We start from the raw sequence: 20,843 nt of genomic DNA on the forward strand, positions 1-20,843 counted from the left end.
TGGCTTGATATTAATTACTTATGAGGTCCAGTTTTTGCTACGAGATTCTGTTTTGATCCATTAGCTAACACATTTGCAACTTTAGGCCACCAGCAGAGGATCTAGTGCAGAATGAGCTAGTGAAGCTGATGGGGTGCAGTGGGGACCATGGGCTATGGGGAGTTCTCACGTACTTATTCCTGGTTTGGAGGGGTGCTTACTGTTTTCAAGCACAGAAGGTGGCCTCGGTTCTGTAGCTGCCTTGACAATCTCTGGAGGACAACATGGTCTCCCCTAGGCCTATAGATGTAATGGGGCATGGAGGCAACGGGCTCATGAATTCTGGTAAGCTTGCTTCCATCACCAAAGGGAAAAACACTCACTCTCCTTTCCATTTCTCTTTACCGCCATGCCTACGTAACCCAACTTTGCTTGATCAGAACTACTTCTCTTTCTAGAAAGAGAAAGAAGGGGAACACTTTCCATCTTGTATAGCAACAGAAAAGATTCCACAGTGGACTTTCCAGTGGGCCCACTTTCACTGGTTATACCACTAAGGGGAATGGATGTCTGTTATGATGTCCAGTTTTCCAGAGTCTGTGACATTTAGAGTCTCCCATTACAAATCACCTTTAGTGAGCAGTAGAGAATATGGAAAAGCTTACACAAGATTTACTTCCATTTAGAGCTTGTACTCAAATCAGAGTCCTTGAAAAGTAGGTATGCCAGTGAGTGACTTGGGTGTCAGCTGCTAGAACCACATTGTTCAATGGCGCAACCCAATCCAGATGCTGGGGGGAAACACAGGAATGAACAGAGGGGATGAAGGCTAGAGGAGTGAGCACCCCCAAAGCTAACTCTGCCATCACTGTGGATTCTGAACACGTCTTTGCTCTTGATGGTATTAGCCAAAAAGAAAAAACAGAAAAACACTAAAACACTAAACAAATATCATAAGAATGAATTTGTAAAGTGAGACTAGTAAAGTCTTAGTTGTTTTTCTATTAAACTTTCTATTTTCAAACAAATTTTACAAAAAGTCAAAGTTAATAAATGGCAACGATAAAAAGTATGAATAGCAGCTGTAATGAAAGTTTAGTGTTTTAATAACCCTTAATCAGCCTCATTTTGCCTGGAGATGCCCCTAGAAGACTTTGTGGACTCTTTCTATTAAAAGGCAGAGGGTTTACTGAGACATTTTTGCCCACTACTAAAATGTGGTTGCCTACAAAGGGAACATTATAAAAGTTTATAAACAGCAATGAGTACCTGGGGGTTGCAGAAAAAGTCACAATCCCTGAGACAAGGAAACAAATTGAGCCACATCCTCAGTGCTGTGAGGGAAAGTAAAAGAATACGAGCTGGGGTCCCTTTTCTCAAATCATGCACAGTTTATTCAGGAAGTAAAAAGTCAGTATTGACTTTAAATTAACATGGTGCTAAACTTTGTGGCAGTAGCTGCGAGCACAAGAGGAAGGAAGGGCCCGAGAAAATCTGATCCTAGGTCAGATTTTGCCATCTATGATTCAACCCAACACTTTCAAGCCAGAACAGAACTCCCCGGCAGCCTGAGTTAGGACGATTCTCAATTGAGGCCTATCGCAGAGTCGTAGACTATCCCTAGGGAGGATCTTTTCCAATACCCTCAGCTGGAGGAACAGGCCCATGGCAGCCAAGGGGCTTCATATAAACATCATGTTTGAGCAAAGTAGCAAACTTCCTAAAATGTCATGCACTTGGGTGAAATTTTGACCCTAGAACCAAGCCTACCTCCCTCAATCCCTATTCTGTTTGGGAGGAAAAAAATGAGGTCAGAGAATGTGAACAGGGCTGTCTTTATTACCCAGCCTGGTCTTGTTCAGCTTCTAGCATTTACGTCTCCTCTGTGTGCTGTTTGCACCTTGATACAGGACCTGACCTTCTGTTGATGCAGCTGTTTGGGAGATGAGGCAATTCAAAGGTGAAAGTCCTAAAAGAAGCTATAAAATGATGATGGTGATGAGTGCGTGTGTGTGCGTGTGGAAAAAGGGGAGTTAGATTGTGGGGAATTGGACGAGAGAGGGAGGGGGAAGCAGGAGAGGGAGAGGGAAAACCCTGAACCACATCAATTGCCTTCACATTTACTTAGAGAGATCTCCTACCATGGGGGAAAGAAGTTGGCGCAAAAAAATCTCAAGATGGTGTATTTCACAGCATCAACTTTAGGTTTGACTTCTCTGAAAAAAGTTAACTTTGCAGGTTTTGGGTACAGTTTGGTTTTTGCTGTGGACAGAGGATGTCTTAACTTAGTCTTTAAATTCAGGAGAGTAAGCCAAGAATTCTAAGTACTCATGTCCTTCTCCAATGAGACAGTGAAGGAAGGATGTCCAAGGGTGAGAACTGAATAAATACTACTGGGAATTCAAGCATCCAAGGAAGGTGCTGTGCCAAAATAAATCACACCCTCCCTCTAGGAACATTTCCTATAATTTGCTTCCTCCCCCTTTTCTGAAACGATCTACTCTTACAAAAGTTTACAAAAGGTTGGGAGTCAGTGGCCAGCAAATTGGACTTTCTCTCCAGATTTGCTGGGGACTTACAGGCTGGTTTCAGACACTGATAGAAATTTTGAAGATCTCTGTTTCCTCAATGTCAAAAACCAATATAAAGCTTATTGCCTATTGTATAAGAAAAGATTGACCTTCACATGAAGACTTTGATTTGTAGATAATGTGATTCTTTAAGTCACTGCTGATTTGAACATGAGACTAATTCTGAGAAGTTTTTCAAACATGTTGAGATGTAACTAAACTGCTCCGAAATCAACTGCAGCTTTCAGGGGAAAGGAAGGGAAGAAAATGAACTCCCATCCACTTGAATTATTTACACTTGTCATTTTATTCAATCCTGACAACACCTAAAGAAGAAAGGATTATTAGAACACTTTCATGCATGAGGCAATTGAAGCTTAGTGAGGCTGGTTAACTTAACTAATGCTACAAAGCAGCAATGGGATTAACTTGGGTCTCTGATGCTAAAACTATCGTTCTCTTTCTCAACCAGTTTCAGATAGTGTCACCCTCATTTATGTCTTTTCATTCCCTGTGTCACTATTTAAATTCAAGCTTCGTGATCCATGCTCAGACCACTGCAAAAGCCTATTAACTAGTTACCAACACATTAGATCCATTGTTCTTGAGCTTTGGTAGAACAACTTTTATCTAGCTGTTCTGCAAGACAAGACATCTGTGGTCAAGTTTTAAATATAAATTAAAAACAGTTAAAAATTCTATTAATATCTAGTCAAGCCAGAGCTTTGTAAAACTTTTGAGAAACTTTGTATTACATTGAATTTCCTAAAATACAATATAATTTGGCACTATAATATTTATCCCAGATGAAGATTATCTCACAATGGTTACAGAATTAAGTCTAAAATTTTTAGTCTGACCATCGGGGTGGTGAAACCTTGTTCATGTTCACCTTCCAGCCTTATGGGGGCACCTCTTATTCCCGCTGCTCCAGCCTGAGATGTCTCCTTGTTGTTCCACAGGTTGGCCACGGGCATTTATAGGCTGCATCCTGGTTCTGGAGACCTGCTACCCTGGCCCTTCTACATCCTGTCTGCTTGACTACATCCCGACTCTCCTTCAAAGCCCAATTCAGGTCCTACCAGTCCCTGAGGAAGCCTCCCATCCTCTCAGGCTGCCAGCGATTACCCTTTCTCCGTTGATCTCCTTTCCTTCAGCTCTCTCTTGGTCTGCCCAAGTGGCTCCCTTGACCGCCGTCCGTTCTGTCTCCTCAACCAGGAGTCCGTTCTTTGACATATCCTGCTTGTCTGCCTTTTCCACAGAGCCCTTCACGGCACCTCAGCAACCACTGATAATCACCGCACTTAGCCAAGTGAGCAAACATTTCCTGCTCTTGCATTTGCTCTGTTCATTGATTTTCGACGATCAGTGTTGTCAGAACAGAGGAGTTTACTGGAGATGCCATGAAGCAAATTAAGAGGAAAATTGAAGTTAGGAGTTTCAAATGCAAAGGGTTTCTCTGTGGAAGGGAAATGATGATGAGAACTGCAGGGTCCAGGGGAACTTCCCACAGAGAGTCAACCAACTTTGTGTATTCTGGATGCTGAGACTTGCCCAAGTTATCAATTCTCACCAAGTTGTTTGGTGTGTGTTGGAAATTTGACCTGCTGGTACTTATGCCTGCTGGATCTGTTGTTTCGCCAACAAGTGGTTCAAATGCAAATGTTCACTTCTTCACACAGATACTCATCTGCTTTAAAATTCCCAATATTTAGGAAGGAATGTCTTATCAGCACACATAAAACAGTGGTTGTAATTATTTTAATTATCTAGTAAGCAAAGTGATTTTAAAAATTGTCTGCCCTTATGCTTATAGGATAAAATTAGATGAAAGAATTAGACACTAAATTATATACAGTATGATCACAACTGAGTGAAGAAAAAAGATAATATAGAATAAAAACTCCATTAACTAAGCAAACGCTTTATTGGTGAGCACAAAAAATAGTGAAAACAATGTTAGAGGGGATGATAAAATCAGGAGAACCCTTTGGACTGAGCAATATTTTCAAAGGTATCTAAAGCAATCCTTGGGAGGAAATTAATTGCTTTCTATTTTCAAGTGATGGGGCCACCACTAGCCCACGTGGTGCCTTTGTGTGAATCAGGAGAAGGCACCCCTCTCTGAGGTGGGACGCAAGCCCGCACCAGGAGCTTGACCTGTCCAGTGGTGTGCAGCCTGGACCTCCGTCATGGGCACAGCCTACACGTCTGGGTGCCTGTGTGCCCTGCCAACAATCCCTTGGAAGATGGAAGTGATCTTAAAAAGTACAGATGCCCTGCCCTGCCCGCCTCACTGTAGACCGGGCCCTGCTCTTGGTCATCTCTGCTTGGATGTCCCACAGGGACCTCAAACTCGATGAGTCCTCGTCTTCCCTCCCAAAGCTCTCCTCTTCCTGTGCCCTCATCTTGGTGAATGATGTCACAGCCAGCCCAGTCACTTAGGCCAAACCCTGGAGGTCCTTCTTGACATCTCCCTCTCTCTCATCCTCCACCTCCAGTCAGTTTCCAAATCCAGTCATTCTGTTTCCTCCACATCTCTTGAATCCAGACTCTTTCCTCCCTGCCTGCTGTTGCTTTTGTACAGGCTGCTCTCATTTCCTGTTGTCACTATCTCCACACTGCAGCCAGGTGACTTTCTTTCTTTAAGACAAATCTGATCGCACCCCTGCTTAAAACGCTTGCAGTAATTCCTCACTGTCCTCAGAGTGGGCTCCCATGAGCAGCCCCCTGCGTTGCTTCCTCTCCTCATTCCCTCATCCACTGGACCCTACTCCTTGAGTCTCCCTGAAGGAGCCATAGGCCTACCTCCGGATCCTTGCTCAAGCTTCCCTCTCACTGGCATATCCTCCCTCCACAACTCCCCTTCTGGTCTCAGCTTAAATGTTACTTCTAGAAGGCAGTTTTGACTCCAAGGCTGGTGAGATGCCCTTTCTGGGTGTACTCCCCACCCCTCAGGTACTCAGCTTTACCCCAGCCTTTCACACGGGGTGGTGCTTCGGACTTGCTCATTTTTCCCTGCTACGCAAGGGCAGGGTCATGGCTTATTAATCGGTGAGCAGCCAACACTAACCCAGTGGTTGGCTCATAAGAAAGTGCTCAACAAGTATCTACTGAAGATATGAAAGACTTAAGGAATCCCTTGTGTGGACTTTCAAGTCTGAAAGTCCTGAATTTAAGCCTTAGCTCTGCCCCTTACCAGCTGTGTGTCCTTGGGAAAGTTAATAACCTCCCCCGAGCCTCAGTTTCTACTCTATAAAATAGAGATCATAGTTATTCTCAAAGTTATTTTGAGTGGGTTTGTGCTTCTATAACCATCTGCAGTTAATACAACGCTTGACCCTCTCTTCTCTTCCAGATCATACACTGAACTCCAGGAAGCCAGAATTAAGTCCTATTCTAATTGGTATCCCTGGTGCCCAGCCCAATGATGGGTTCTTAGTGGGAGCACAATGGATGTTTGATGAAAAAATGTTTGAGGGAAGGCAGCCAGGGTAAAGGGGGAAGGAGAAGGAGGTGATGCAGAGATTACAAAGGAGGGAGAAAAGAGAAAGAGAGAAACAGAGTGCTGACACTTTCTCTGAGTCTGCTTATGGTACCGGAGGCTCATCTGCTTTCGAAGGACAGGGCAGAGGATGCTCTCTTCCCTCAGAGATAACTTGCCCAGATCATTCTCACCCCTGTGACAGTAGGGAGACTCAGTGCCCATGTGACCAGCGTAGCTCTCTTATTAGAAACAGCTGCACAGACAGCAGCCTTGGGGCTGGAGTTCCGGGGGAGGATTTCATAACCTCTGGGGCTGTGCTTCAGATGGATTTCAAACGTTGTTTATGTACATTTACGTGTGTGTTTCCTGGGCCTCTTCTAATTGCAAGAAGGCCCAGCCTTGCAAAACAAGCTCCGAGTGTGCCTTAGTATTTTGTTCTTGCTGATAGTAATGGAATGCACCAGCCTCCCGATGCCAGATCTAGGAGAAGCCAAGGAGCTGAAAACAAAGGAGGCATCCAACCCCAGTGAGCTCCTCCCTGAGCACATGATGGGGGAGGGGTTTAAGTTGGAATAAACACAAATGGAGAGGGTTTACAATGGTTGATATATTGATCAAATTCCATCCAGAAAAGACATATGAGGCAGAGTTATATTTCCCCTTTTCCACTCTCTGTACCTAAGCAGTAACAATAATTTAGCAGGTAGAATCTATGTTAACCAACTTCCTGGTAGGAAAGAGATTGTTGAAAGCACATGAAGATGTAATCATCCATTTTCCTTGTGCCCGTGAGACATACTCATAGGGTTTCCGAAGGACTGTGGAGAGTTGCCTTCAAGTTGTTCCAAGAAGGAAAGAGAAGATGCTGCCTTGGATGAAAAATAGGGAATTGGACCAGATCACTGATTCTCAACCTTGGCTTCCCATTAGAATCACTTGGGGAGCCTTTAAAATCCCAATGTCGAGACCTCATCCCAGACAAATTAAAGAGAACATTTGGGGTGGGACCCTGGCATTAGTACATAAAGCTTGAAAATCACTGGATTCCATGAACTCTGATCTCTGAAGTTCCCTTACATTTCTGTGTTGGAAATTAGCAATCTAAGAACAGGACTGTCTGCAGCTGGGAAGGGCTCCTCTACAACTGGTTGGGACTTAATATTTAGATTTAAGCTAGACTAGTTATTCCCCAATTGTGTCAATAAGTGTTCTAGGGAGAAATGCAGGAAAGCAGTGGCTTGGTAGTCAAATGAGTATAGAAATGTTGACTTAGAATCCCAAGCTCTCAGAGTTAGAGGGATCTTGAAAGTCATCCAGTTCAATTTATCTCACTGGTTCTCCAAGTGTGGTCCCCAGACCAGCAGCATCAGGATCATCTGGGAGCTTGTTAGAAATGCTAATTCCCAGCCCCCACCCCAGAACTGCTGAATCAGAAACTCTTGAGTGGGGTCCAGCAATCTGTGTTTTAACAAACCTTCTAGGTGATTCTGTGCTCAAATTCGACAACCACTCGTGTGCTACAGGAATCCTCTACTATATCCCGGCCTAGTGGTTTAACTTGTTTTATCTTTTTTGGTAAGAGGGAACTCAATAGTCTCTGGAGCAGCCCATCCTGTTGTTAAAACTCTTGTCCTCCAGTTCTTTAAGATGAAATCTGCTTCCCTGTAACTTCTACCTGTGGCTCTAGTTCTGTCCTTTGGGATGAACCAGAGTAAATCCAAGCCATGTTCCACACCTCAAAGAATTTAAGATAATGTTCCAGGACTTCTGGTTTAATAAAATATATGGCTGATAGCTCCTGAAGGCACTTTTACCAAATTTACAATGAAATACCCAGAAAGGTACAGAAAAGGTGCCAATTTACATTACCATCAAAAACTAAGACTTGGAGTAAAAGTAGTAGAAGAAAATTTTTGTGAAAATTTATCTTCTCTTGGAGTAGGGAAGACCATTCTAAGTTTGACACCAAAGGCAGAAATTAAAAGATTTATAGATTTGACTATAAAATTATAGGTAACTTGAATATATTTTTAAAAAGTTAAAAGGTAAAGGACAAACTAGGAAAAACTTTGGCTACATATATATTTGGCTATATATATAATGTTAGACTTTATATAAGGTAAGCACCATATACGTAATGCATAGCACAGGGTCTGACAAATAGTAGGTCCTCGAAACGTTTGATCAATAAATGAATGAAGATGCGTTAAGCAAATGAACGTATAAAAATCAATGCTAACATATCCAATAGAAAAATGGGCCAAGGGCATGTATAGGCAATCGACAAAAGAGAGAATAAACATTTGAAAAATTGTTCCACCTCAAGAACTAAAAATGCAAATTAAATCAGCACCTATCAAATAGCTAAGTTTAATAATGTTGGTGAGCATCTGGGGAGATGGGCTTTTCATAGGTGCCGATGTGAGAGTTAATGCATACAATGTTTCAGGAGGGCAATTTGGTAATATGTATCGACCTTTAAAATTTTGCATGCCATTGGATCCAGCAGATAGCTGGACACTTATCCTAAGGATACATTCATGAATGTGCACAATACTTTGGTAACAAGGATACCATTTACAGCTTCATTTATAAAAATAAACACTTGGAAATATCCAAAAAGAGAAAATAGGCAGAAATACTATGTCACAGATAGACAATAGAATAAGACATGGCCATTAAAATGGTATTATACAAGGATATATAGTGGCGTGGAAAGATTATTACTTGAATATGGTTAAGTGATAAAAAATAGGGTACAAAATGGGATGCATACTGTGATGTCCAAGAAATGACCAAGTAAAAGCTCTCAGGGTCCCGTTAAGTCTTCTTTCTCTGACTGAACATTCTCAACTCTTTCAGTCATTTGTCCTTGAAAGGTGAGTGGATTTTCGGAACTCAAAGAGTGGCCCTTGGAGACCATCCTGGAAAATGCTCATGGGACACAGGTTCTAATTTCCATACATTCTTGCTTCGTCTCTGTGAGTGTGCTCTGCTTTGGCAATGCCCTCCTGAAAGCATGGGTTTGGCTCTTTGTGTTTGCAGGGATACCACGGGGACAAGGAATAATATTACCAAGGTGTTAGTTCATTAGGTAGAGATGATGGGAAAGGCATTTTAAGCAGAGAAACTAGAATATGCAAAGGCATAGAGACACAAAAGGTTCTGTCATGTTTGGGGATGGGTGAGCCATTGTATGTGGCTGGAGTCTACTTGGAGTGATGAGGGAACTTGGGGTGAGTAGCAGATGAAATGGAAAGGGAGGTCTTTCTAAACCAAGCTAAGGATTTGGGGCTTTTGCCTAGTCTTTGCCAAGTCTGAAGCCTCAGAATGGCACGTTGAGATTCGTGTTTTCGAAAGAGCACTGGTGGCTATAGTGGAAGCATGGGAATAGTTTAAGCAAGGGATACCACATGCTTAGTGAACTTTTTAAATTTTAGGATCAGCCGTGTTGCTGGTTTGTTATTTAAGTGGTTTCTTCTGGCACTCTCTCTTTCATGTTGGCCCAGGATCTCCTGGTGGGCTCTAAGGAACAACAGGACTGTGAGCCCACCCCGGGCAGAAGGAGAAAGACAGATGGTGGCAGATAGAAAGCATTCATGTCTCCTGCTGTCATCCCATTCATATTTTCCCTGACGTGGGGCTTGGACAGCTCTGAGGAGGTGGGCGCCAATCCCAGGGAAGGGTGTGGCTCTGGGCCCAGGCCTCCCCCAGCCCTCTGCTCCATGGTGGGGGCTGGAAGCGCTCAGCTGCAGCAGCCTCGAAGGCTCTGTTTGTGGGCCTGTGTCTGCAACTGTAGGGCTGGGGTGGGTTAACTGGGGTTTGGATGGAGCAGATAGGAGCTGAGAAGGAAGAATCACCAGATTTCTGTGAGGTCAAGATGTATTTGAAACAATTCAGAATAGAGAATCTAATTAGGTGATTTTTGTTTTTGTTTTTGTTTTAAAGGAAAAATTCAGAACCTGTGACTCTTGTTCACAAGCACATGCCTGGATGTAGTCATTTTGAGTTTATGGAAAATGTGGTCAGCCTCATAAATCAGCGCTAAGGAATTCTTACACTCATCACTGTGCAAGTAATGCAGGTCTGCAGCGAGTCCCCTAAGGTTATGCAAAACAGAACAGAATAAGCATGGAGACAAAGTACAGTATAGTCCTCCCTTCCCTGGAATCCTTTCCTGAGTTGCCATAAGGCAGCTTGGAATTCCTGTTCCTACCTAATCTGTGACCTTCTTGGAGTAACTCCATGTATACACCAAGATGTCTGTGGCTGTTGCCATGCTGACACGGACACAATTCTCTGCATCTATTTCTTCCACATATCTTAAAATTTTAGCAGGATTTCTACAAAGAAAGCCCACTTAAAAGTAAGCTGGACAATCATAATTTATGACGGCGCTGAGAATATGTTCAAATGTGTACCAATTCTTAGACCTCCTGTTCCTCAAACCTATGATTTTGTTTGATTGGACAATGAAAGTTCTCAAAAGCATATGGAACATCTTCAAAGGTTAATACAAGCTTTCATTCAGAATTAGTAAATAAGAGATTCAATTTAGCTGTCATTCATTGGAGGAAATTCCATCAGTTTTCATTCCATTGTTGTTGGATTTATCCAATCAGCCTTGCCCCCAAACAGTGTTGGTTCTTACATCTTTTACATGACAATATTTCTTTCTACTCTTTCTCTTTCCTACACCCCTCCCACTTCTCAGGTTGACCCAGTTTATGAATTTATTTCTGCCAAACTAGTCAGCGTAGAATGGAATGTTAACAAGTTTTAGTGGAGATATTTTTCAGTTGTCCTGAAAAAATAGGCTTGTACACTGTAGCAGCATATCTTGTCATAAAAAATAGTACTGCTGAATCCAAGTTTAGGCATCTTGTTGTTTTTTCCTTCATTTGTTAGATGAGTCTCAGGCATGCTAAAAATTTTCTTAATTTTCCACAGAAACCAGATTTATAACTTATAAGGCCAAACACCACCCTGAGTACAAAGTTTATGGCCTTTGCTCATTTCTGTTAACAGTAGAAATTTGCCATAGCAATGCATTCTTGTTGACTTTCACAGACAAAAATAAAATTCCATATGCCATAAGGGCCACATTGACCCAGCATTTATATGACCTGGCTTTTTTCACGTCATACTTGCCTGCTATCCCTGCCACAACCTGGAGTAGGAACAGCTAATTGGGCAGTAGCTTGCACAATTTATGAAACTTTAGACGAAATCCCCTCAGCCACAAACCACTCATTGTCACCAGGTGCAGAGGGAGAGGGGCCTGCCTAACGGGCTCTGTTCTAGTGTTTTATTTATTATTATTGTACTTTGTAGAAGAGTGGGCAGGGTAAAGATGTGGGATATCTGACACACATCAATTGCAATATGGTTTGAACTTTTACATCAACCCTCCACAGACAGGAGAGAAGCACAAATTAAATAATCATCATAATATTTGCCATGGATTGAGCATTACTATGTGTTCATCACTGAGCCAAATGTTTTACAAACATTACCTTCTCCAACTAGCCACACTATGATGTAGTTATTGTCATCCACTTTATAAAGATGAAGTTCAGAGAGGTTAAGTGACTTGCTTGGAGTTTTCCAGCCAGGAAGGAAGACCCAAAGCTGCCTGATTTGAAAAGAACCCTAAATTAGACACCTTGATTCTGCTTTGGGGTAAATGTGCCTGATTTCCAGAGAAGCAGATGGAAGACGCGGGTGGCCAGTAGTTGAGGCAGCATTTGGTCCCAAGCTTTACTCCGTAAAATTTATGGAAGAGAGACTAGCTCTCACGAGAAGACACAGCAATGGTGTGATTTCAGCAGAGCTGAGGTTGTTTCCAGGGTTGTTACTATGCGAACAGAACAAGTTATTCAGCTTCTCTTGTCCTCTGTTTCCTCATTTACAAAATGAAGACAGGGGCTAGATGGTTTCTAAGGTTTGTGCTGGCTCCTCCCTTTCTAACTCCTCTTAGTTGTAGACACTCCCAGCTTGGCCCTGACAGTTTTGGGCAACTCCTCATGAGGGTAGAAGATCTCGTGGTCCTGGACCAGCTGGGCCCAACACTTGTTGGAAGATGGTGGGATTTTCCTGTGGCCCCTAGTCCCTCACCCTGTCTTGTGGCTCTGGCGTCCTATTCGTCACCACTGACCTGTGTGGCTGAGGAGCAGCAGGCCCCTCTCCTGGGACTGCCCAAAGTCAGAACCAGCCCCTCTTTATTCACTCACTGTACTTATAAATTAAGCTCAAGTCCTAGGAAGTTAAACCCAATCTATTTTGTCAAAATCCTTTTCAGAAAAGCAAGCCAAAACTCAAGGTCTTATAAAAACCAAAATTTAAAAAATTAGTGTCTGATTTGTCACAACATGAAATAATGGCTGGATTTATATATCTGGAGTTATTCTAGCTCTACAAAGTCAGAGGGAGAGAGAAAAAGAATGTGTGTGTGACACCATTAATGAATCCTACCGTGTCTCCTGGCTGTGGACGCATCACAGACACGCGATCATATCCTTTCCTTAGTAGGACCCACAAGGCATCAAGTTTTCCCTGAAATAAAACAAATGCACCAAGATTACATACGAAACCAGACCAGTGGCCAGCATAGACATGTAGAACTTTCCATGCTTCTTCGGTCACGTGAACAACACAGCATTGGCAAAGTGGTTGGGACAGGATAAATGACTCTCCAGTCCCTAAGTTCAAAATGTGGGTTTCAGGAATGTAGGAGAGAAGAGACACATAACAGAGGACCCTGATGCTCACGCAGGACACCCGAGACTTCAGCGCAGCCCCAAATTGGCAAACATGGAGAAGTTCATTCAGGCTGTTGGCTTTTGCCCCCATCACATTTCTGGGCACATCCTCATGCTGCAAGCTAGTCTTTTCAACTTTCGCTAAAGTTTTTTCTTCCCCCTTGGTGCCCAGAGTCCACAAATGAAAACAATGATGACAAATTCAGGAAAATTACTAAACAGAAGTGTTGACAGGGCAAGACCAATTAAAGGCCCCTGGGATGCAGATCCCTGGCTGTCCCCTAGGCTCACTCGGCAGCTATGACTTGCTCAGTTGCCCCAGGCTCCAGGGATAAATTACCAAAAGTCACAGATTACCAAAAATCACAACTCCTTTGGAGCTATAGGTAATTGGTTGAATCTGAGAAGAGCGAGTCTTTTCCCAGTGGTGAAAAAGGGAGTCTAATGCCTGTGGTCATTCTAGTTCCTGAGAATGCTGAATGGAGGCTGGTTCCTACCACAGCAAATACTAAAAGAAAAAAAATAACATTTATTTAGCTTTGCTTTTAGTATTAACCTTGGTTAGTGACTCCATCAACAGGCAGAAGTCACCTTTGTTTTGCCTTATTTTCCTTCCTAGCTCTAGAGGTAGGCAGAAAAATCTGCCCCCCTCCCAAAGACAACATCCTATTTTCTGGAACCTGTGATATGTTACCTTCCATGGCTAAAAAGACTTTGCAGATTGCTTAAGGATCTTGAGATGGGGAGATTATCCTGGATTATCCTGGTAGGCCCAATCTAAACACATGGGTCCTTGATAGAGGGAGGCAGGAGATCAGTCAGAGAAGGAGATGTGTCAAAAGAAGCAGAATCAGAGTGATTCAATGTGAGAAGGACTCAACCCACTACTGCTGGCTTCAGAGATGGAAGGGGTCAATGAGTGTGGGCAGCCTCTAGAATCTGGAAAAATGAGGAGATAGATTCTCTTCTAGAGACTCAAAAGGAATGCAGTCCTGGCCTCACCTTGATTTTAACCCAATAAGACCCATTTTAGGCTTCTGACCTTCAGAATTGCGAGATAATAAATTTGTGTTGTTTTAAGCCAATAAATTTTTGGTAATTTGTTAAGCAGCAATAGGAAACTAATACAGCCCTTATCACTCCCTGACACATTCTGTGTTTATTTGCTTAGAGTCTGTCTCTGCCAACTGGAATGCCAGCTCCGTGAAAGCAGAGGTGTTGCTGGTTTTGTTAATTGCTGTATGCCCAGCCCTCAGGACCGCATCTGGCCCTCAATAACTATTTGTTGGATGAATGAATGCATTCAGCGCTGCTAAGTGCTCTGCTAGGTGCTTTTCCATGTGTCTTCTCATTTCATTCTCTCAGCTGTCCCAAAAAGTTATGGAGAGGAAATGAAGGGTCGGAGAGATCAACTAATTGGCCCAAAGGCACACAGCTTGTGAGCTGGAGAGGTGTGATTGAAACCCATGTCCGTTTAATCCTAACGCTCATACACTTTCTATTACACCAATTGCAGATTCTTCCTCCTGCAGATCTTCTGGCTGGAGTGCTTTAATTTAGATCCTTTAGAATAGGGTTTCTAAGCAGTGGGTTGCAACTCTTCAAGCCCTCATGAAACAATTTCGCGGTTAGGCCCAGAATTTTAAAGAAATAAAACAGAAAAGAAAATATTAGAGTTAATTGCACATGGTGAGGATAAGTATTATTTGGTGAAAAATCTGTTTCAGTTAAATGTGTATGGGTGTGTGTGTGAGCGTGTGTATGTGTGTGCATGCATGCTCTGATCTGGAAGAGGTTTTTGAAGGATAGTGCTGGAAAGGCTGGGAAGTCTAGAGCTCAAGTTCCTTGACATAACACTTATATGGTGGCAGTGTCAATTTAAGAATATCATCTTGAAGACTTCATGTTCTGAAATTATTTTCTGATGGGTTATGTTTAGATACAAAAAAATATGCTCTTGATCCTTTATCAGTAGCTATTCGAGTTCTTGCGGGTTAAATTTTGTCTTGCTAAGAGTAGCGTTTCTCATTTCTTCTGGCAAAGTATTTACAAAAGTCTCTAAAAATATTCTGAAATGACTTTAGAATGCTGGATAGAACTGCTGCTGTGTTCAGCATGGTTTTCTGCATTAAACTGTTTCAATCATCAGTTAAATGTTTTCCTTTAAGGTTCTTTGGGATAAGCGTTTATATTTCAGGATATAACCAGGTGGATTTCCTGGACGAATGCCTCTTTTTCTTTTTCTTTCCCTTTTTCGGGGGACTCGCAGTATTTGGCTTTGTAAATCAGCCCACCCACAGCGTTCCGTGCGCTAGTCACTCAACTCCTTGACAAATGAGGAGCGGTGAGATGGGGCTGAAAGAAAATTTGGCTGTTGAAGAAGTGTATTAATTAACTCAGCAGAAATTTAAAGCTACATGCAAAGCAAAAGAGCAGAAACCACCAGATGTATAACGCCAGGAGAATGCGTAGTAAATTACGTTTCTTTGTGGCAACAGATCATAGTGTAACATTTAAGCTCAAAATGACTGAATTCAGATTGCCTGAGTTCGTATTTGGGTCTACCCCTCACCAGCTCTGCAGCCTTGGACAAGTGGTTTCATCTCCCTAAGCCTTACTGTTCTCATCTTTAGAATGGAGATAATAACACTGTCTACCCTATAAACTTGTTATAAGGCTTACAATTAGATATCGAAGTCAGGTACTTATCTCATAGAAAGTATTCATTAAATGTTATCTATGACCATGGTAAGTCATTAAAATGATAATTCGGGAGGCTCTGCAGAAAGATGGAAAAAAATGTAACAGAGTGTGAGAATCCAATAATTTGGACTTGACAAGCATGTATCTACCCGTCTTCTATTCTGTACTCTGCCAACTCCTTTTCCCCCTTTCCTTCAAGCTACACTTCTCATTCCTCTTCAGCACGCCACAGTCTGGCTTCTATGGCAGTATTTGTCGGCCCCAACACTCCACCAAAGCTGTTCTCACTAAGGTCACCCACAGCATACAAAGTGCCTAATGCCTTGGCCACCTTTGGGCCTCATTTTATTTGGTTCTTCTGAGAGATCTGATGCGCTGGGCCTCTCCCTTCTGCACACTCTCCCTTGGCCTCAGCGCCATCAGCCTCTGCCTGCGCCTCCCTACCTCTCTGATTCATCCTTTTCAGTCTCTTTTGCTTCTTCTCCACCTACACTTGACACAGCGGTGTTCTCAGCCCTCTTCTATTCCTGTGCCTCAGGCTGAGTGCTCACCCTGAGAATTCTCATCTATTCTCACGGGCTGAATGTCCACCCGTCTGCTGAGGGCTCACAAATTCTATCTTCAGCTTAGTCCTCTCTTGAGCTCCGGATATGGGTGTCCAATTACCTACTAAATCTTAGTTGTAAGGTAGATATATCACAGGTATTGAAAACCAAACATCACAAATTGAACTATCTTTTCCCAAACCTGCTCCTCTTTTGGCATACCCTGCCTTGGTTCATGGCACCACTGACGTCCAGACAGGCAAGTTGACACCAGAGAATCATTCTCACCTCCTCTCCGTCTGCCACCTCCTCATATCCAACTTTGACCATGTCTGGCGGATGTTCTCTCTGTAACAGCTCTCCTGTTGCCTCTTCCTGTCCACCCCCGCCCCACCATCTCCATAGCGACTGCCTTGGCCCTGGTCCTCATGATCTTTCCCTCATTCTGTGAACAGTTTCCTGATTGGTCTTTTACCTTCAGGCTCCCTGTCTTCTCTCCTACTTGATTAATAATGGATTTCATTGCTAGCCCAAATGGAAGAAGCATTGCGGCTAACAAAAAACCCCTAAGAAACATTTTACTAGCAGTGTGAATTTGGGCAAGTTATCTAACCTCTCTGTGCCTTGGTTTTTCCATTTGTAAACTGGGAGTAGCAGCAGTTTCTACTTTTGGGGGTTGTTGTGAGAAACAAAGGAGGGAGTGTATGGAAAGCTCTTGGAACTGTGCCTGACTTGTGGTCACCTGGGTGAGCGCTTTATCCAGGTGAGTGCTCCATCCAGGTGAGCTTCTGTGGTTGGGCTCTTCTGGACCAGGTGAGCTAGCTAGTTCCGGTTGTACCCTCAGTGTTCTGAGTTCTGACTGTCCCACAAATGAACCTAGAGTCCCCACTCTGTGGCACAGAAAACAATCTGGGTAATCTACACAGCCTATAACTGTTTCTACTCCTACATCAAGTAGCTATTTATGCAAGGGTTGAAGTAAGCTTTAAAATAAGATTGTTCACAACAAAGAAGAGGATAAAAAGTAATTCTCCAAAGTCAAAGAGAAGCGCATAACAAAGGCTCCTGGAGCCTTGATTCTCTGAATTTAGGCAGAAGCTTGTCATTTCAAGACAGTAGCTAATGGATTTATGAATAACATCCCTTTGGGGTCAGAAGAGCCTCAGGGGAGTCTTCCAACCAGTCCCTGGGCTTTATCCAAAGCCTAGGGAGGAGGCTTTGAATTGACTCCACTATTTGTCTCAGATTTGAGTGTCCATCATGCACAGGCCTCTCCACAAGACACATTTAAGACCCTGGGCTTCACTCCCCAGGGGAAATACCCAACTGCTTCTGGAAGCCAAAAGATTCCCCCACCAACCTGGGGACTCTCTGCCAGAGTGTATGAGCTGACATGTAAAAATAGCTTTCTTTCATATGAAGTTGACACATCTTGACTATAAAATGAGAAATTTACCAATTCCAGGCTCCCAAACTGTACCTCAGCCTCAGACAATAATGTCCAATCCACAAAGGCAGACAAACTGGAAGTCCTATGTAAACGCTGTTTTTTTGTTTCCTCCTAAACAATAAGATTGTGCTGGGAAGGTTTAGGCAGCCATCATTCATTCAAAGCACCCTGGTGCATGGGATTTGTGGCTGTGTTTCCTTTTCTTTCCGTTTTTTCTTTTTTTGGCCAGGCAGCAGCTGTGTCTTCTCTTCTGGTTTGTCTGCCTCCGCTGGTTGGAAGTTAGTCAGAGGCTGAGAATTTTGAGGGTAGTTCAACTTATAGGGTCATTATACACTAACACTTGAATTTTTACAACTTAAAATATATGGTAAATATTATGATCCATGCTTCCCCTCAAATAAATTAATGCGTAAAGTTGGAAACTTTCCCTACACACACACACACACACACACACACACACACACACATGCACGCACACACTCACACAAAATAATTTTTGTTTTCCTCTTTTTTCCTTTTGGTCCTTGTTTAAAAAAAGTTTGGAGCCATTCTAAAAAGTAGCCAGAGAGGGACAAAAAAAAGTCTGTTCAACATCAGCAGCACATCTGACAACACTTAATACTTTGGTGTGTCTTAGTGGGCTACATACAGCTTCACGCAGCACAAAAATTTCACGACTGAATGCTGCTTGATCACAAGTTCAAGGTGCTTAGGGCCAGGGATGACACGTAAGCCTGACAGAAAACGAACAGAAGACCACCGCCCTCCCAGGCTCTGCAAGCAGTGCGGGCTGACCCTGCTCCTTCGTGGTCTGGCTCTCTTGCAGAGAACAGCCAGTCTGCCTGGCCAGCAGGGTCTGGCTTTTGTCCTTCTGCTGTCCTTTCTGTCATTTCCAGTCACATGGAGGAGCTACTGGAAACGGAGGAAAATCATTACTCTGAAGGCTGCAAGCCTTCCAGCAAACCTGAAAACAGTCCTGGTTTTAATCTCTCTGGTGGCCATACATCTGGGCATTACTTAACTTGTCTGAAATGGTCAGTCCCAATTTAATGAGAAGCATGGGGTGCTGTAAATCCAGGGGGTGAAAACCAAGCAAAGGATATTTCAGGCCAAATATCAGAAAATTTCCTGGTTATGAGCCTGGAATGAGCAAAGGGTGAAGTGCGGTCAGCGTGGTCAGCGCCTTAAATTAGACTGGGCGACGGCACAGAGAAGCCCACTGTGGTCTCCTCTCGATGAGTTCCCAGTGAGTGTGCCCAGCAAACGTGCCCACCTGCTTCTCTGCTTCCCAAATCGATTTCACAGAATGCATGACAAAGTGAGCTGAATGCAGTCCATTTAAAGATGTATGTGATTCTGACCACTTTCACTGGGGAACTAGGAGTCTTCCCAGTATCTCTATAAACAGGGTGTTCTCCCTGTTTATAGTGAGGGCAGAGAGTGGACTGGTTATTCTCCGTGAGCCGCTTGTCCCCATCCACTCTCCGTGCTTCTCTGCCTTCCTTGCTCTGTGCCTTGGAAGCCTGACCTCTACAGATGGTATCATGAGGCTTCCTTTTGGCTTGGCCATTAGGTGGCACCAGAAGGAAATGAGAGGGCAAGATGAGGGAGAGGTCGAGGTATTTGTTCCCTCTGCTCCCTCCCTGACCCCCTGTACCCAACAATGGCTCCATTCTTATAGGGCAGGGGTCTGCAAACATTTTCTGTAAAGGGCCAGAAAGTCAAAATTTTAGGCTTTGTAGATGAAGAGGCAAACTCAAGGGTATTATATAGGTACTTATATAACCAGTTAAAAATCTAAACACCATTCTTAGCTTACAGGCCATATAAAAACAGGTAGCAGGGCAGATTTAGATTGCTGACTCCTATGGCGACAGTGCCCACTGGGTAGCCTCTTTTCCAGGGCTGCAGCTCTCACTGGCTCCAGTGATACCCTCTCCCTGCCCTGCCCTTCAGGCCAAGGGGTGTAACAGCTCCCACTGTTGCTAGTCCCGGGGTGCCTCACCATCCCTGGGGGTTCCCTTAACCCTGCCCATAGCTAGATTAGTTCAACCCTTCTAAGTGTGCCTTCTGTATCCTGCTAGCACCGTGGCAAATCTGGTGAGAGGGCTCAGGAAAGGGAAGCAAAGTTTATGGTACCACATGTGACTAAATATTTTGTCCAAGGCCTAGCGAATGTCCATAGGCACTGTGGCTAAAATGGCGCTCATCACGGTGCATGCATCGTGTTAAACAGTACGAATGCTGAAGTTCTGGTAGTAAGTCTGCCCTTCTTCTTCTGGAGAAACAGAACACATTTTGACTTTTGAATTCCTTTCTATACTTCTATTGTCAAAGCTCCTTGTGCCCGCCCTTTCCTCACCTACCCAGCCCAGATACACATAAGATGATCTCTTTTTCTCTCCTCTCCTCAAAGAGACAGCAAGAAGAATGTCACCTTCTTTGGACTGAGAGTACCAGAATGATCTGTGTGGTTCACAGGAGATAGTCTAACTGGCATGATGCTCTGGGAGTGGTTTCATAATTACATCCCAAGCCTCAGCTCTTTAACAAGAGGTGGTGGAATCCCTGCTCTATGCCAGGTACAGTGCTATTTAGTGGCAGTTCAAAGATGAGTTAAGCATAATTGGTGCCTCCAGGGGGTCAAATCTGGTGGAGATAAGACTCATAAACATGAGCAATCACACCAACGAGCTCTTGTACATCTCCTACCTAGCAGAGTAAGCTGACTAAGCATTGGCATGAGCTGCTCCACCAGCAAGAGTGGCATTCACTTTCTCATGTCCTAACAAGTGACTCCTGCTATGGCGCTTAGCAAGTCCACCAGCATCACAGGTCTTTTCCGTCTGGTTTTGGTGATTCCTTGACATTCAGAGTCTCAACCACTTAACATTAATCCAGCAGTTGTGTTTGTGGTAAAAACGGACCCCATATGGAAGAAACCTAATATGAGTCTCCTTGCTGAGACTCCTGACAAATCACCAAGGTATGATCATGGCCTCTCTGCCATGTTCCAAAGGGAACCTGCCCTCAGGGAACCTCCTACGGAAAGCTGGCTGGAACCTTCGATGACAACTTCTTACTGGACTTGTTAAAACCCAGATTGCTGGGCCCCACCCCCAGAGTTGCTGATTCAGTAGATCTGGGTTGGGGACAGAGAATATGCATCTCTAACAAGTTCCTGGGGGAAGCTAATGATGCTGATCCAGGGACCACACTTTGAGAACCAGCGATTTAACACATTGACTAAGGAAGAAGTTTAAGAGCAGGGGCACTGGAGGGAGCAGAAATTGGGGCAACAGAGGTATCACTAGGGAGTTTGGATGTGAAATTTGAAAGGGGAGGCAT

The 20,843-nt window shown here is 43.6% G+C and overlaps 1 protein-coding gene across 1 annotated transcript in view; it reads right to left on the bottom strand.

Moving 5' to 3' along the window:
• Positions 1–20,843, bottom strand: part of ANTXR1 (ANTXR cell adhesion molecule 1) — a 222,129-nt gene that overhangs the window by 39,409 nt on the left and 161,877 nt on the right. The window contains exon 17 of the mRNA XM_058551049.1: positions 12,511–12,591. Within this exon, the coding sequence (XP_058407032.1) occupies positions 12,511–12,591 (81 nt within the window). The remainder of the gene's footprint in view (positions 1–12,510; positions 12,592–20,843) is intronic.

This window comes from Diceros bicornis, chromosome 12, assembly GCF_020826845.1.
Source record: "Diceros bicornis minor isolate mBicDic1 chromosome 12, mDicBic1.mat.cur, whole genome shotgun sequence".
In the NCBI taxonomy this organism is placed as follows: Eukaryota; Metazoa; Chordata; class Mammalia; order Perissodactyla; family Rhinocerotidae; genus Diceros; species Diceros bicornis.